Consider the following 17569-nt stretch of genomic DNA (forward strand, 5'->3'; position numbering starts at 1 on the left):
TATTTCCTCTGCCTCCTCTGCCATTAGCTGCTATCACATCTGTGTTGTGTGGGATCATTACTGACAGTTGCCTGTGTACAAATGATAATTGCTAAAACTTACTCTTTCAATGTTAACACACACACACACACACAAAGGTGATTGCGTTTTGTTCTCATCTTCTGAATTTGTTGTTTTCACGACTCTTCATTTTTTCTATTAAAGATCAAGACTTTTTTCAAGAAGTTCTTTTTGCTTTTGGTTCCAAGGCAATATATACATACTATAAGAAAGCCCCAGGGTCTAACTTAAGTACAGTTCTTTCAGTTTGCTTTTACAGGTTTCTATCCTTTATATATTTTACTTTAAACTGTAACTATGTGGGAAAATTGCTTCAAAGGGCAACACAGTGGTGAATACATCAAGAGAACTGGGTTACCTTTTTGTCTTTCTTTCGAGGCTGTTCATAGGCTTGGTAGGTTTCTTTGAGATCTGTGGGAGATATTTTGGGGCCACTTGGCGGGAATTTGACTTTGGGCCAGGACATAGGAAGTAAGCTCATGAAGGAATCTGATTTGGGGCTAGAACAAAGAAATAGGCTTCAGGCAAGAATATGACTTTGGACTAGGACAGGGAAGTAGGCTCAGATATCTTGATCATCCTGATGAGCCCCTAGAAACAGTGATCAGGGGACTTTGTTTATTGCCTTGCTTGTTCCTTGACTGTTTGAGTTTATTGTCTTGCTTGTTCCTTAACCTAGAACTGACCTTATTTCTTATATGTAATTTAAAAAATTTTTATTTATTTATTTATTTATTTATTTATTTATTTATTTATTATATGCAAGTTCACTGTAGTTGTCTTCAGGTACACCAGAAGAGGGCATCAGTTCTCGTTACAGATGGTTGTGAGCCACCATGTGGTTGGTAGGATTTGAACCCAGGACCTCCAAAAGAACAGTCAGTGCTCTTAATCACTGAGCCATCTCTCCAGCCCCTGTATATAATCAAAATGGTATAAAAGTAGACTGGGGAAAAAAATAAACCCACCTCAGCCTCAGAACTGACTGAAGTCATGCTACAGAGTTGTCTAATTGTCTTTTTTCTTTTTAATCCTTACTCTAGCCCTGGAGAACCTGTTGACTGACTGAGCAGGCTTAGTCAAAGATTCTTCTGCTTATTCCTTTTGTTTAAAATGTGCATCAAAATGATAACAAATCTTCACTAGACAATGCCACCTGACTAGTTGTGGAGTCTATTTATAGGGTATTCATGTGAATGGCAAGCTTGTAATTACAAATTTTTATTTCTTACATTTAGATTTACTTTCTGTACTTTGTAGTCTTCCCCATTCCCAAATTGACAAATCTTTGCCCATTAAAGAATAAGGAAGCTTTTGTTTGCTTAATTTAGCAACATGGACAAGTACATTATTTAATTAGTACAGAATTAAATATAAAATTGAGTTTTAAAAGCAAGAATGAAAGAAAATTAGCCAAGAGTCTTAAAGAGCTTTAACAGGATTGAAAAAGTTGTTGATTAAATTTGAACTTCAGTTAAACAACCAATAGGACTTTCTCCCAAAATGCATGCTTTCTGTTTTAATTGCTAAATTTATACTGAGAATTAATGCCATTTTTCTTAATGCCCTCAATATTGTGAGCAGAATGTTTTTACTAAATTATTGAACACATGAAAAATGCAAATTCAAAGTTAGAAGTAACAAACATGAAGTCGAATTTATCGTGGAAAGACTATGCTGATAAGCAAGCCTTTAATGTTTCATTAGCAAGGACTGTGAGTGAGGCTCTTAAACCCTGATCCCCAGGAAGCACCGCATCTTATTAATTTGCCTAGTGGCATAGCACTTGGAACTTTATTTAATTTCTAACATACCCAGGGAATAGCACTATTTTAAATCATTCCCACTCTATCAATCACAGGTGAAATTTCAAGACCCCTTTAACAAGGTCACCTGGAGTTGGTGATGAGGCTCCCTTGGATGCTGGTAGTGTGCATGCATGGTGCCTGTGGTTCAATTTACAGCAATATACTAAATACATAAATAAAAAATAATAAAATATTCAACTGCTTGACCTAATGCTAGGAAAGTTACTACTGTGAACTAAGTCTCTACTAAAGCTTCCTTCCCATTCACTGATTCAAAGATGTATCTGCAGTGTTTGTTCATTTCTCTTTCCATTCATCTTTTAAGTTTCTACAACTTGTCAGAGCATCCTGTTAGATGCCAGAAACCGAATGAGGAAATCAGAATAGATAACAAGGTGGCTGGGGAGATGGCTCTGTGATTAAAGTGCTTGCCATGCCGAGTGTGAGGACAGGTGTTCGAATCCCCCAGAACCCAACCGAGAGAGAGAGAGAGAGAGAGAGAGAGAGGGAGAGGGAGAGGGAGAGGGAGAGGGAGAGGGAGAGGGGAGAATGAATCTCTGGGTTTTGATTGAGAGACCATGCTTCACTGTATAAGGTAGAAAAGCAGCGTTGTAGGATTTCTGACACCAATCTCCAGCCTCCACGTGCACCTGCACCGCCCCCCAACACGTACATCCACTCGTGCAAAAAAAAACAAACAAACAAACAAAAAAACAGCAAACCACACATACAAATACACACACACACACGTGCGCGCGATGGGAGAAGAAAAAAAAAATAGGTCAACAATAAAACCCCTGCTTTCTTGCAAAAAACTATGAAGTAGACTGAATGCCGAGTGCTCGCTGTTAAGAAGAGCTTGTGCAAGAGCCAGGGTTGAGCACGGTCCAGAGGAGCGCCAGGCTCAGCCTCTCTCCAGCATCTCTTCACAGGAAAGCCGGAGGCCCTCTTCACATTCAAGAAGCCCAGGGGAAATCAATTATCCGAGTCTCCCTCGAGTACTCGGGCGCTCTTCGGTGTGACAGGTGTTTCCTGGTGTGCTAGAAATGCAAGCCAAGTGGATTCAGGTCCTGAGTGGCCATGTAACCAGACCTAATTGATCTGTGAAAAGCGGGGCATGTGGCTAAGGGGATGCAATTTCAAGTGGGCGTTACAGGTGACTCATCAGAGGCCTATCGATGGAGTGTGTGTGGGTGTCTTATATCCTTTGTATTTTTGGATAACAGCCCTCCTGACCATTTCCAACTTTTCGGAGTTTCATAGCCCTCGTGCAGAGCGCGTTTTCATACCAGAATCTAGTCACAGATAGGGAATTTGGGGTATGAAGACAATTATTTTTAAAGTGGAGTCGAGACTAGGAGAGAGGCCCTTGCCAGGGAAATTTGCTCAATAAGAGCTTTTCCTACCTCACTCCTCAGAGTGACAGTTCGCTTCAGCCAGATGACTACATTTCCCAGCGGGCGCTGTGCATCTCAGGGCACAGGCTGGAGGGCTCGGGGCGCTCCTCCGCCCAGCTAGCCAATAGAGATGCTCGGCTTGGGCCTCTGTCCGACTAGGAGCACGCGGGAACGGGGGCCTTAAAACTACATTTCCCGACGCGCTTGTACTCGAGCATTGACCAATCAGCACCAGGAATTTTGAGGCTCGGGGAGGAGCCGACTTGGTCAGCCACTCTCATTGGCTAGGCAACGCTTAGCAGAGCCGGAACCCGGGAGCGAGCGAAACGCAATGACATTTCCTCTTTAAATAACCGGAGCCGGGGCCCCTGTAGTAATGGCCGCGTCGGCAGGTGGGTGGCGTGGTGCGGCTGCCAGCAGTGTCGGAGGAGGGAAGCGGGAGCGTGGGCGCCGGCCACAACCTGAAGCGGCTGCCTTAAGGCGGGAGGGAAGGATGGAGAGACGGCGGGCGCGGAGGCGAGGATGAATGGGGAGGAGGGCGGTGGGCGGCGCGCCCGCGAAGATGGGGCGTCTGGGTACCGGCCGCCCGCGAGGCGGTTGAGGGGTGCCCTGGCAGTCGCCCTCGATCGCGCTGCCCTCGGGAGGCTCCCGTCCCGCGCTCGGCCCGGAGCCGAGTCCCCACGCACCGCCGCCGCCGCCGGCTCGGCTGGCTCGCTTCACACGCTCCCTCCGCGAGCGCGGCGGTCCGGGCTCGCCGGGCTCCCGAGGAGCGCGCCGGCCTGGGAACTTGTTCGCCCTTGTTGAGCTCTCGGCTCCCAGAGTCTGGGTCGGCGCTCCTGTGCCCACACACGGGCGTTTGTGTACGGGGTGGGGTGGGTGGGGGGGAAACCCACGATGCCGTAAACTGGCTTCGAACTTCTTGTGGTTGTGCGATTTTTCTCCTAGATTTAAATAAGTCTTCCCCAACACCGAATGGGATTCCATCTTCAGACACAGCCAACGATACCATGGATCCTTTCCATGCTTGCAGTATTCTTAAGCAACTCAAAACAATGTACGATGAAGGACAGTTGACAGACATTGTAGTGGAAGTGGATCACGGGAAAACATTTTCCTGTCATAGAAACGTTCTTGCTGCAATCAGCCCCTACTTCAGGTATGACGACGGTAGAAACTTATATTACTATCCGTACCAGACTCCCTTTCAACCCAATGTTACCCACTTGGTTGTACTGAGTTGGGACAAATACATAAAGGCAAACCAGGTGTTTATTTTCTGAGAGTAGGTAACAGGTCTTGCTTGTTTTATTAATGAGCCCTTGTTTTGAGGTGGGATTCTAGAGTTCAGATAGTTGGATTGTAAGTTAGTGGACTTGTGAGTTATTCATACTATGTATGCTGCCAGCCACATTTGAAAAAAATTATAGTGCTTTAAAATTAAATTCAGAAAAAAAAAATTAAACTCAGTGGCTACACTAAAACATGTCCCGTGCACAGTGACTGGTGGCTGCTGTACAGGGCAACGTGGATATACAGTGTTTCAATCAATCATTGGAATGATCTAGAATTTTAAATATTTGTGATGTCCCCCCCCCCTTGGTTTTTAGTACATAGAACTTTTTTTTTTTTTTTTTTTTTGAGTTTAAAATATAGGAACTTACTCCTTTACAAGTAAACTAGGATTTTAAGATTGTTTTAATGCCATGGAGTTTTGTGAAGAGTAGTGAAATAAAATACAGGTTATTTATGTCTTACTTTCCAAGATTCCCAGAAATAGTTCATGCTTTCTAAACTCTCTTTTTGTCCCCTTTGCCATAAAATGTTGAAAAGTGAAAGTTTTATTTAAACTCAAGTCTGGAAACTAAGTTTTTATTCTAAGAACAGATGATTGGAATCGGTTTTGTTTCAGGTTCTTCCTTCAGCATACAGAAGTGGTTCGTGAATGATAGGAAGACTATCTTGTCAGCCACACTCTTGCTCTATCTTTTGAGGTGCTTATCCATCCCACTGTAATATTGCATTCATTAGTTTCTGGTCCCTCTTTCTCAGAATGCTGGGGCAAATACAGTTATATCAGTTCTGATACTGAAAACCATTTAGACTTGCCTGGGGTAGGTCATTGAACCAAGTATTAATTATTACAGGATAGAAAGCTGGAAAGAAAAAAGACGAAATGTCCAGAACACAGGTTGGCCTGGCATTGGAAGCCACTGCTGCTCGTCCATGTGTGTGTTTGAATATATGGCACGCTTGTTCCTTACCAAACTCTGAGTGAGGCTTACTTGATATGTATAGTCTTCTATAATCTTAATAATCTTGTCTTTATACAGTTAGGCCCATATGTGTATGAAAAGATCCAGAGGAGTGATACCTAAGTCATTCAAATGGCAGAACTAGATTTTATTCTAAAATTAGACTTCTTATTGTGTGACACTTAACAAAATGGATCAAGTGGGTCTCCATTCAAGTTTCTGTTTTTTTTTTTTAATGAAACAAAACTATATTCCCTTTGAATAGTAAAAAAATAAATAAATTGAATGGCTATGGGAGTGCATGCCTTTAATCCCAGCATGTGGGGAGCCAGAAGCAGGGGCATCTCTGAATTTGAGGCCAGCCTGGTCCACATAGTTTCAGGACAATCAGTGCTGTATGAAAAGACCTTGTCTCAGAATAGTAACAACAAAAGTTTCTTTAGAATGAAACCTTAAGGAAAGGTTTACAAGTGAGTACTACCTAAAGCTCCAAGTATTCTATCTGTGTTTGGGAAAGAAGATTTTAAAATATACTCACTTAAAACAAGAACAAAAACCAAGCTGACTTAATGAAAGTATATGCCTAGGCTACTCTAGAATTTACTGTTGTTGAGGATGCCCCCGCACTTCAGCCTTCCACTAAGTGGGATCATAAACCACTGCACCCATCTAAGAAGCTCAGTCTTAAGGTTGGACGTTGGGGAAGTTAAAAATAATTTCCAAAGAATCAGTGATGTGTTAACTGTTAAACTCTTTAGAAAAAAAGCATATTAGCCCTGCCATAACTTTTTGTATAGATATAAATAGGTAAAGTACAGGAACTTCAACTGAGAAAATGAGGTATATCTATTAAGGAAGGGTTTTCAAAGTGTCCAAGAGTAAGTTAAGCGGTCTTTTAAAAGGTGTAGGTGGAAAGTGTAGCCCTTTGAAGAATGCTGTGCTTTTTCTGAGGGGAAATCTACTTTGTCCACACAATACAGCTTTCCTTGGGCCGTCACAGATTTTATTAGACTGGCTTATTGTGCTTAGGACTCATTTTGCTATCTTAATGGTATCTTGAACTTTTTCTGAGACATGACAATATAAGGTCCATTATCCATAAGGCAATTTGACTAGAAGCTTGGATGGGTGCTACAAGGACAGTCAGATCGGAAATACGTCACGGTTTCTCCTTCCAGAGCTAGCATATAAGAACAGAATCTTGCCCCTCTGCCTCCCCCAGTTCTTGTATGGACTCTTTGGTGAAACTGAGAAACCCAGTTAGCACAAGATCTAATTAAACAAGAGATGCCTATATGAATCTTATTAATTTTATGTACCCAGAGGGATTTTTTTCAAGTTGTCAAGGAATATCAAGGCAAGTGGCTATCTGGATTAGAGCAATAAATGCAGGGATGTTACTTAGGGATATAGGAGAGTCGGGGAAATATAGAAGTACTTGAAAGATAGAGTGTGACTTCAGAGTTTGTTTATTTAGACGCACTCCAGTCACAGCTACTCTGACAATCGAGGATATTTTCCAGCCTTGATAGGTGAAGGCTCACCATTCCGAAGAATCTCCATGGCTTGCTGTAGAGAGAGACAGAGAGAAGGGGGAGGGGACACCACAGGGCCCTTCCAGCACCTGTAGTTCCCCAGGTGATTTCAGCTTGAAGCAGTCTGCCGGTATACCTTAGTTTTAGATTGTATGTTTTTTAACTCCTTCTGTACAAGATGGAATGGCCCTGAGAACAGAGCTTTTGCGATTAACTGAATTTAAGTCTTTTGTGCTAGATGATCAGTTTTCCGAAGGGCTTGTATGTGTGCTGACTTTATACTTCTAAAAATTTCCGTTTGCAGTGCATATAAAATATTAATCTTTTTTTTTTCTTAGATCCATGTTCACTAGCGGCCTTACAGAAAGTACTCAGAAAGAAGTTCGAATCATCGGTGTTGAAGCTGAATCAATGGATTTAGTATTGAATTATGCCTATACCTCTCGAGTTATTCTGACAGAGGCCAATGTTCAAGCCTTGTTCACGACAGCTAGCATCTTCCAGATTCCTTCCATACAAGACCAGTGTGCTAAGTACATGATTAGTCATTTGGATCCACAGAACTCTATCGGAGTCTTTATCTTTGCTGATCATTACGGTCATCAGGAACTGGGAGATCGATCAAAAGAATATATCCGTAAAAAGTTCCTGTGTGTCACCAAAGAACAAGAGTTTCTCCAGCTGACAAAAGACCAGCTCATAAGCATACTAGATAGTGATGATTTAAATGTAGATCGGGAAGAACATGTTTATGAAAGCATTATAAGGTGGTTTGAACATGAGCAGAGTGAAAGAGAAGTACACCTTCCAGAGATTTTTGCCAAATGTATACGTTTTCCTCTAATGGAAGATACATTTATCGAGAACATTCCTCCTCAGTTTGCACAGGCCATAGTCAGAAGTTGTGGAGAACCCTCCAGCACCAGTGGCTGTACGCAGAGGCTTGGAATGACTGCTTCTGAAATGATCATATGTTTTGATGCTGCCCACAAACACTCAGGAAAGAAGCAAACAGTGCCTTGTCTAGATATCGTCACAGGAAGAGTGTTTAAACTATGCAAACCACCAAATGACCTAAGAGAAGTTGGGATTCTTGTATCACCAGATAATGACATATACATTGCAGGAGGCTACAGGCCAAGCAGCAGTGAGGTGTCCATCGACCATAAAGCAGAAAATGATTTTTGGATGTATGACCATTCCACCAACAGATGGCTTTCCAAGCCATCCTTGCTTCGGGCCAGAATAGGCTGCAAGCTAGTATATTGCTGTGGTAAAATGTATGCCATTGGAGGGCGTGTTTACGAAGGTGATGGAAGAAACTCACTGAAGTCTGTGGAGTGCTATGATAGCAGAGAGAATTGCTGGATGACTGTGTGTGCCATGCCAGTTGCAATGGAGTTTCATAATGCTGTGGAGCACAAAGAGAAAATCTACGTTTTACAGGGTAGGTAGCAAAAGGAGTCTTCATCAAAGGGTTGTATGCCAAGGTTGGGTTACTTAATAATAGAAAGCAGGTAACACTTCTAGTGGTTGCTACTTCCTAACCATAGACTATGCTTTTTCTCTTAGAAAATCCAGGTCAAAAACATTTAAAGTGTTAAAATATTTCTAAGTTCCCGAAATAATTGGTTCACTGTTTTTGAGTTATGTTTGGATCTCAAAGTATTTTTAAAAGCATAATAAGCAATACTTTATTTCTTCTTATTTCAGAGCATTTTCAAATAAACAATAAAGGTTATTCACACCTGGCTATTTTTGCTCTTCAATAATAGAATCAAGAGATGTGGCAACTACTTTCTTATGGAACTTACGAATGAGTTTGCTGAAGCTGCACGCTTCATTTACCAAGGAACTTTGTTTTTCTCCCAAGATTATTTTTATTTTTATGTGCATATTGCTTGCATTTATGTCTGCACCAGGTGCATGCAGTGTTCACAGAGGCCAAAATAGGGTGTTGGATCCCCTGGAACTGGAATCAGACAGTTGTAGACTGCCGTGTGGGTTCTGGAAACTGAACCCAGGTCCTCTGGAAGTGCAGAGCCACAAGTGCTTTTAAACACTGAGCTGTAGTTCCCATTCTACCAAGCATTTGTTTGTTTTAAATGTTATGTATATGAGCATTTTTGCCTGAATGTATTTATATATACCACATGCATACTTGGTGACTGCAGAAGCCAAAAGAGGGATACCCGGGAACTAGAGTTAGAGATGGTTGTGAGCTGCCCTCTGGATGCTGAGATTCAAACTTGAGTCCTGTAAAAGAACATCTTTTAGCTGCTGACCTACTTTCTGGTGCCCACAAAGGCTTTAATAGATATGAAACTTAATTACAAAGGCTTGAAATAATGTTCTTTAGATCTTAGCTTAGTAAAAATTGTATGTATATGAGTGTGCAGGCCAGACATTAACATTGGGTGTTTTTCTATTGTTGGCCACCTCATTTTTTGAGACAGGCTCTCACTAAAACTGGAGCTTACCAATTGAGTTGACTGGCTTGCCTTCAGGTCCCTCCAGAATCTGACTTTCTCTTTCTCACTGCTGTGTGAGAGAGGTGTGCCACCGTGCCTTGCTTTTTCGTGGATCCTATGGATCTGAGCTTGGATCCTCAAGCACTTTACCTGCAGAGCTCCTTGACTCTTACGTGGTTTAGTTGCTGAGATGTTGAATGTAGTATAGGTAATTCTAAAATCCTTATTCATTTACCATGTTTCTTAATGGCTTATATTAAAATATTTCCTTATGTGACTACTTTAATAAGTTGGGAACAGCTCTTTTGCTCCCTTCTCTTCTCTTGCTCCTGTTTCCTTATCCTCTTCCCACCCCTTTCCCCATTCCCCTCTCCTCTCTCTTCACATGCTCGTGGCCAGCCTCTACTCTCCATCCCCCAACTCCCCTCCCCATTCCCTTAATAAACTTTATACTAAAATAAATGAATAAATAAATCAGGAACAATGTAGGTTTTCATGAAGGTATACATGATTATTTTTAAGCCCTATCCCATTTTTTTAAAATGGTATTCTTGGGGGCTGGAGAGATGGCTCAGTGCTTAAGAGCACTGACTGCTCTTCCGAAGGTCGTGAGTTCAAATCCCAGCAACCACGTGGTGGCTCACAACCTGTGATGAGATCTGACGTTCTCTTCTGGTGTGTCTGAAGACGGCTACAGTGTACTTAAATATAATAATAAATAAATCTTTTAAAAAAATGGTATTCTTTGCTCTTAAAGTTGACTTAAAATTTCTCAGAGAAGCCTGGATATATTTGCTTTAAGTTTCGTATTCTGAAGAACTAATTAAGTATAGTACTATCTGGTACTGTATTTTAGTTAAATGAAAGCATGCTGTGGTTTGGGTTTCTCTTTGCAAAGAATGGGTGTGTGATTCATCCAGTGTGGTTCTATCATCCAGTGTGATGAAGTGTGCCGCTTTCCTCCTCCCTCCTCCTTCCCTCCCCCTCTCTGTGTATGTGTGTTACTGGCAAAAATAGCTTATAAAGATCATTTTAAGGCTCCTCATTGGAGTATGTGGGCTGTATAAGCAAATACTGTAGCAAAGCAGTACTAACGGAATAGAACTTAAGTATCAGAACAAAAAGTTGTAACTGGAGGTTGTATTTTATATAAGAAGAATCTGAGGCCTTGAGAGTTTTTTAAAATTGCTTATCATTGGTTTTAGTTTATTAAAGAGAAGTTGAGATTTTCTAAATGAACTTTTCTGTATAAGAAATTTGTAGAGAACATTATCAGGAATACTACAATATGTCAGCGTTGAAAGAGAAGGTAATATGTAAAACAAAAGTTAGGGCTTAAATAAAGTGAAATGTCACTCTTATTAAGTGGGCAATTTAACTTATAGATGAGAATATCCTTAATTTAGAAGAGTTTAAAGGGAAGCTTTACATAGTATCCAGTGTTCCTCTCTAACCTTACATATATAACCTGATGATAACCGTTGAAGAAGGTTATGTCTTGCAGATTGAGCATCCCTAATGTAAAAACTCAAAATGTGGTTCTGCATTCCATACCTGACCTTATATAAGAGGTCATAGCTAAACTCAGGCACTAAAGATACTGCAGTAACTCATGTTTTGGCTTGTAGTAATCCCCAAGATATATCTATATCTACCTATAGATATAGATTTGTATATATGTAGATACTCTTAAATCTGAATTACTTGAGTCTCAAGCACTTCAGATAAAGTATATTCAACCTGTTCTGCCTGTAATTGCAGTAGTATAAATAAGTTTGATCTGCTATAGAGTTGATACTTTTATCACAAAGATATTCTTCAGTGTTACCATTAAGCTGGGCACAGTCGCCAGACTTATAATTCCAGCTCTCTGGGGGGTAAGGTAGGAGGATTTCAAAGTTCAAATCAGACCTTATCAAAAGAGCAAAGCAATGTTAAGATCTTGTCAATATTCATGATTTTAATTCTTACAGACATTTTCCTATTGACAGTCTGGCTTAGCACACATGCCTTTTTATTGTCAGTTTAGACTAGTAACTGACTCTATCAATTCCATTCATTGTCTTGAAATTTGTCTTTGCTTCATAACAATATTCACATAAATACATGAGTGACCCACAAGCACAAATCTAAACAATTCCATATGCTATTTTCTAGTCAAATACCACACATGTATGTAATGTTTTGGTTTGGTTTGGTTTGGTTTTTTTTGTTTTGTTTTTTGTTTTTTTTTTTTGGTTTTTCGAGGCAGGGTTTCTCTGTGTAGCCCTGGCTGTCCTGGAACTCACTTTGTAGACCAGGCTGGCCTCAAACTCAGAAATCCACCTGCCTCTGCCTCCCTAGTGCTGGGATTAAAGGCGTGCACCACCATGCCCGGCTTTGTAATGTATTTTTAATGGTTAAGTTGTATTTGATCATGTTGCCAGCCTTACTCCTCCCAGGTCATATGTGCCAGTGCATGTTGGCTGTAATGTTACTGTGATTTTGTGTATTCTAGGAGGCAAATGTTTGGAAAATGCAGTCTTCAGAGGTTGGGATTAAAGATACAACCTAACATGAAAGCTTACATATTTGTTTCCCTTTTCTTTCTTAGGAGAATTTTTCCTCTTCTATGAGCCTCAAAAAGACTACTGGGGATTTTTAACCCCCATGACTGTGCCTCGAATCCAGGGCTTAGCAGCTGTGTACAAAGACACGATCTACTACATAGCTGGAACCTGTGGAAATCATCAGCGTGTGTTTACTGTTGAAGCCTATGATATTGAGCTAAATAAATGGACTCGTAAAAAGGACTTTCCATGTGATCAGTCTATAAACCCATACCTGAAGCTGGTACTTTTCCAGAATAAACTCCATTTATTTGTGCGAGCTACTCAAGTGACTGTTGAAGAACATATCTTCAGAACCAGCAGGAAAAATTCTCTTTACCAATACGATGACATTGCTGACCAGTGGATGAAAGTGTATGAGACCCCAGATCGGCTGTGGGACCTTGGCCGCCATTTTGAGTGTGCGGTGGCTAAACTCTATCCTCAGTGTCTTCAGAAAGTTCTTTAAATAAGCAGCAGGCCAAAGCACGTCACTGGCATCTCATCCTGAGGAAGCTGGCTTAGGAAATGCTGTCACCATTGAAGAAAGCTAACAGAGTTTTGTATTCGGAAATGGGTGCTCATAAAGACTGGTGTGGGGAGGGATTTGCTTTTCTCTTCATGATATTTTCAGTTCAGTCAGGAAAGGGAACAAAGTGCGGTTATCAGCATTTTTCCACCCCTGGCATAAAAGTATCATCCTAGAGTTTTGTGATAAATAGTTGCTGAGAAACCAGGGGAATTCAAGACAACTATGCACTCTTGAAAAGCAGAATATTCCTGGGTAGAGACATCCAAACTGGTTAACGTGACTTTCTTTTAAATACGGGTAACAATATGAGGCAATATCATTTATTTAGCTGTGATCTCTCTAACACAGAGAAGCACTAACTTAGATCCTCAGTCTTACTATTTATATCTATTTACATATATATTTTTGTGTACTGTTTTCAAGTGTACGAGATTTAAATGTGCTGTCAGCAGACGGAAGGGAAAGTCAGTTTTCAGAGCGAACTTTTAGTCCGATTGTTCCATGTAACTTTTAAGTTAAGCTGCAAGGTTAAAGTGGCAGTTTTCTGTCATAACTTTTTCAAGTGCTAACACTGTCTCATTTTTTAAAATCCCAGAAAGGGCTCAGATTTGCAGGTGACTGGTGCTCGTATAAGTTCATTCATGTGTAGTTAGATCAACTTAAATGGTTACTGAGTCTCTGTTTATCTTTCAGGTTAGCATGCTAGTTCCATGGTCCTGGCACTTTACCTCGTGATTCCATGAGGTCTGCTATTTGTGTGATAGGATATGGCCGTTGGCCATTGGTCTAACTGGATTCAGTTTTACAATTCCAAGTTTGCACTAACAAGGGCTGTTTTGTTGCCCAAACTCTCTTTCCATCCTCTACCTTTCCAGTCATTGTTGGCATCATGAAAGTTAATTAATAATGTGAAGTTTTAACACCTACTTATAAAATTCTGTTTTCTAGAAACAAGAGTCTTGGAGTGGTCTAATAATTAAGTGGCTTATAAGGTTCATATTATGGTTACAACCTCTCTATTTTTTGCACTCAACAGTGATGAATATTTTTATGTTGAAACACTTGTAGCTGAAGGTGATCTAGAAGGAAGGATGAGTGAGTGAACAGAGTCAAAGGTTTCTGTACTCTAGGTACTTAGGCGCTGTTCATATTGAACTGATAAGTTTCTCACAGTTAGGGATATTAACATAAACTCCTTTTCACCTAAGGCAGGTATTTAGGTTGATAACATACTCATTATTATGCCTACTATAACAAATAAAGTATATTACACATAAGGCAGAGCCTGTCCTCGGTCAACACATTTTCTTTAAGAGACTCAATTTGATTCTCTTGAAGAAAACTGGCAAGATTTGTATTGGAATAGAAAAAAGTCTTGCACAACGTGTAAGGTGATAGATACTGTGAAACAAATAGAAAACATTGCCTCTTGCATCACATACCTCCTTTTCCAGAAACTTTATAGACTGCTTTACAAAGGCCCTACAAGGAGAGAGTTCTCTGAAGCAGTTCAAGTGGACAGCATTCACAGATTGTTTATGTGTCCTCCATAGCTGGATGCGTGGCTTCTCCTAATCTCTTTGTAAACTTTGTCAGCCAATATTTTTTTAAACCTCTCTAGTTGTCTTGTGGTTTTCGTTTTTTTTTTTTTTGGGGGGGGGGTTTTCATGCTGTTTTAGGGTTATTTCTGTGAATTTTTTGAATTATAGTTTTGTATTACTAATGAGAGGGAAGAGATTTTTACAAGAGATATCCATGTAATTTATTTTTGAAAGCTTGTTGAGTATCTAAGATTTCCTGCCACTTTGACAATCTCTGTATTTAGGAAAATTCATTACTTGAATACATGATGTAGAACATTGAGTTAGCAATGTACATGTACCGTACGATATGTAAGAGAACAATACACTGTGGCTAATTCTATACTAGATTTATTCTGTTGGTCTGTACAACAGTTGGTCCTTTTGTCATAACTGTGTCTATTGAGGGAATCATTTCAGAATAGTGTATCAAAGCCAAGGTTTAGAATTTGCTACGGGAGTAGAATATATATTGAATTTTGTATGAATTATTTGTTTACATTACATAGCTGGGATATTTTGCCACTTTTAAAATGACTTTAGAAGAGGTCCTAGGAAACTTAAGATTAGTGATGTGTGTGGGTTTATGTGTAGAAATTCAAGGTACATTTTCATAGTCTGAATATAAGTAAAAGGCACAATGGCTACAGCAGGATTCAAAGATCTAACAAATGCCAATCCCACTTTAACTATGTTTCTGCATTTGAATGTACACAGCACTTTTCCTATGTAGTTCTATACAAAGAAAACAGAACTAGGTATAACTGTGTTGTAGGATTGAAGAACTCATTATTTATGTCTGTCTTTGTTTCGTGTTATCCTACAAAGTTGATGTGTAAACATCCAGTTGATTTCATTGGTGCATGAGGGAAAGTGGATGTGATCTGTGAGAACCAGAGTCCCATGGGAAGAGTTTAAGATGGCATCCAATATTCAGTGCTCAGGTATGGAGTAAGTACTGTAGTCCTATGGGGCAAATGTGTAGATATTTTTAAACATTTTGCCGTAATTGCACAATTTTTGCATTTTTACCTGATGTCATTGTTTCTTGTAATAAAATCTTTTCTGATTGAAAACTGCCAGTGTTGTAAACTGATCTCAAGAATGAATTTTGCAAAATTAAAATTTGGTGAAAATCACAAACTATCTCATGTCATGTAGAATGAAATAATATTTTAACCTATTAAATATCTGACTTGTGACTTAAAAAATGAACTAGTTAGTATTAACAAAAGCTCCTTTATTCTGATGTAGCCTAAAATGTCCTCAATGCCTCTCTTATATCCTATCCCAGGAAATTCTGTTGCCGCCTCTGGAGCACCCTCATCCTCTTCATATTACCCTGGTCTGAGCCTGTTCTATGTGCAGTTGCCACAGAAAGCCATTTCCTTCTGTTTAGCACCCTTGAGCCCTGTGATCTGTTTTCTTCACACAGTTGAGTGGTTCTGAAGGCAGGGTTGTGTCCCTGTTCCTGCTCAGATCCGATGGCATCCTACCTCCACGTGGGAGCTAAGCTCCTTAACCAGTATTATCTTCCACCCAATATTATCTCTTGGGCCCCATTAAAATTTCTTGAACTCACTAGATTCTAGCCACATTAACCATGCTGTTCCTCAGACATGCCAAGTATCTCCAACATCAGGGCCTTTAGCCTTGCCATGTTATTAGAGAAGGCCTTATAATTGTCCCAGTAAAATAACCCCTTTCTAGGCTATAGAAATGGCTCAGTTGTTAAAAGAGCACTGTCTGCTCTTCTGGAGGACTGAGGTTCGATTCCTAGCTCCCGCATAGAAGCTTAGAACTGTAACTTATTTCCATGTGTTCTGGCCTCCTGGGGCATGAGATGCACATGTGAACACAAATACACAGTGCAGAGAGATATATCCAGGCAAACAGATGAAGAAAAAAATGTATTAGATATTTCCTTCATTTACATTTCAAATGCTATCCCCAAAGGCCCCTCCCCGCCCCGCCCTGTTCCCCAACCCACCCACTCCCACTTCCTGGCTCTATCTAATGTTCAGGTATGAGTCTCTGCATTGCTTTCCATTGACTGCTGGTAGAGCCTCTCAGAGGACAGTTATGCTGAGTATTGTTAATGGTGTCAGGGATCGGTTCTTTTCTCATGGGATGGATCTCAATTTGGGCCAGTCATTGGCCATTCCCTCAGTCTGTTCTATATTTATCCCTCCAGATCTTGTAGGCAGGACACATCTTGGGTCGAAGGCTTTGTGGATGGGTTGCTGTCCTTATCCTTCCACTGAGAGTCCTGCCTCGATGCAGGAAGTGACCACTTTAGGATTGATATTCCCCACGGCTAAGAATCTCAGAGTCTTCCCCCTTAGACACTCTTGGGCCTCTGTCCATCCCAGATTTCTGACACATCCTAGATCTTCCACCCAGTTCCCTCCTTCCATTGATCTTCAGTATCTATATTTTGTTTCTACTTTTGAGATCGAGAAGATTAAAACATCTTTCCTTGTACCCTCCTTGTTATTTGGCTTCTTTGGGTCTGTAGAGAGACATCTAGGTTATTTCCAGTTTCTGGCTATTGTAAATAAAGCTGCTATGAACATAGTTGAGCAAGTATCCTTGTGGGATGATAACGCATCTTTTGGGTATGTGCCCAGGAGTAAGGTACTTCTTAAGGTAGAAGTATTCCCAATCTTCTGAGAAATCGCCAAATTGATTTCCAGAGTGGTTGTTCAAGTTTGCACTCCCACCAGCAGTGGCGGAGTGTTCCTTTTGCTCCACAACCTTGGCAGCATGTGCTGTCCTTTGATTTTTTCTTTTATCTTAACCATGCTGATGGATGTAAGGTGGAATCTCAGAGTCATTTTGATTTGTATTTCCCTAGTGACTAAGGATGTTGAACATTTCTATAGGTACTTCTCAGCCATTTGAGGATTCTCTGTTTAGCTCTGTATGCCTCTTTTTTCCATATGTATGTATACACACACACACACACACACACACACAAAAGATATTTTCTTTATTTACATTTCAAATGTTATCAGCTTTCCTAGTTTTCCCTCTGAAAACTCTCTATCCCCTCCCCCCTCCCTCTGCTCCCCAACCCACCCACTCCTACTTCCTGGCCTTGGCATTGCCCTATACTGGGGCATATAACCTTCACAGGCTCAAGGGCCTCTATTCCCATTGATGACTGACTAGGCCATCCTCTGCTGCATATGCAGCTACAGCCACGAGTCCCGCCATGTGTTTTCTTTGATTGGTGGTTTAGTCCCAAGGACCTCTGGGGGTACTGGTTAGTTCATATTGTTCCTCCTATGGGGCTTCAGACCCCTTCAGCTCCTTGGGTCCTTTCTCTAGCTCCTTCACTGGG

The 17569-nt window shown here is 40.7% G+C and overlaps 1 protein-coding gene across 1 annotated transcript; it reads left to right on the forward strand.

The window, feature by feature from the left end:
- Positions 1 to 3562: 3562 nt before the first annotated feature.
- Positions 3563 to 15362, forward strand: Kbtbd8 (kelch repeat and BTB domain containing 8). The gene is made up of 4 exons (XM_021164948.1): positions 3563 to 3657; positions 4211 to 4421; positions 7391 to 8499; positions 12117 to 15362. Exons 1-4 carry the CDS (start codon positions 3642 to 3644, stop codon positions 12578 to 12580), a joined length of 1800 nt encoding a protein of 599 aa, XP_021020607.1. The 5' UTR covers positions 3563 to 3641; the 3' UTR covers positions 12581 to 15362.
- Positions 15363 to 17569: the final 2207 nt, after the last annotated feature.

This window comes from Mus caroli, chromosome 6 (assembly GCF_900094665.2).
Source record: "Mus caroli chromosome 6, CAROLI_EIJ_v1.1, whole genome shotgun sequence".
NCBI lineage: Eukaryota > Metazoa > Chordata > Mammalia > Rodentia > Muridae > Mus > Mus caroli.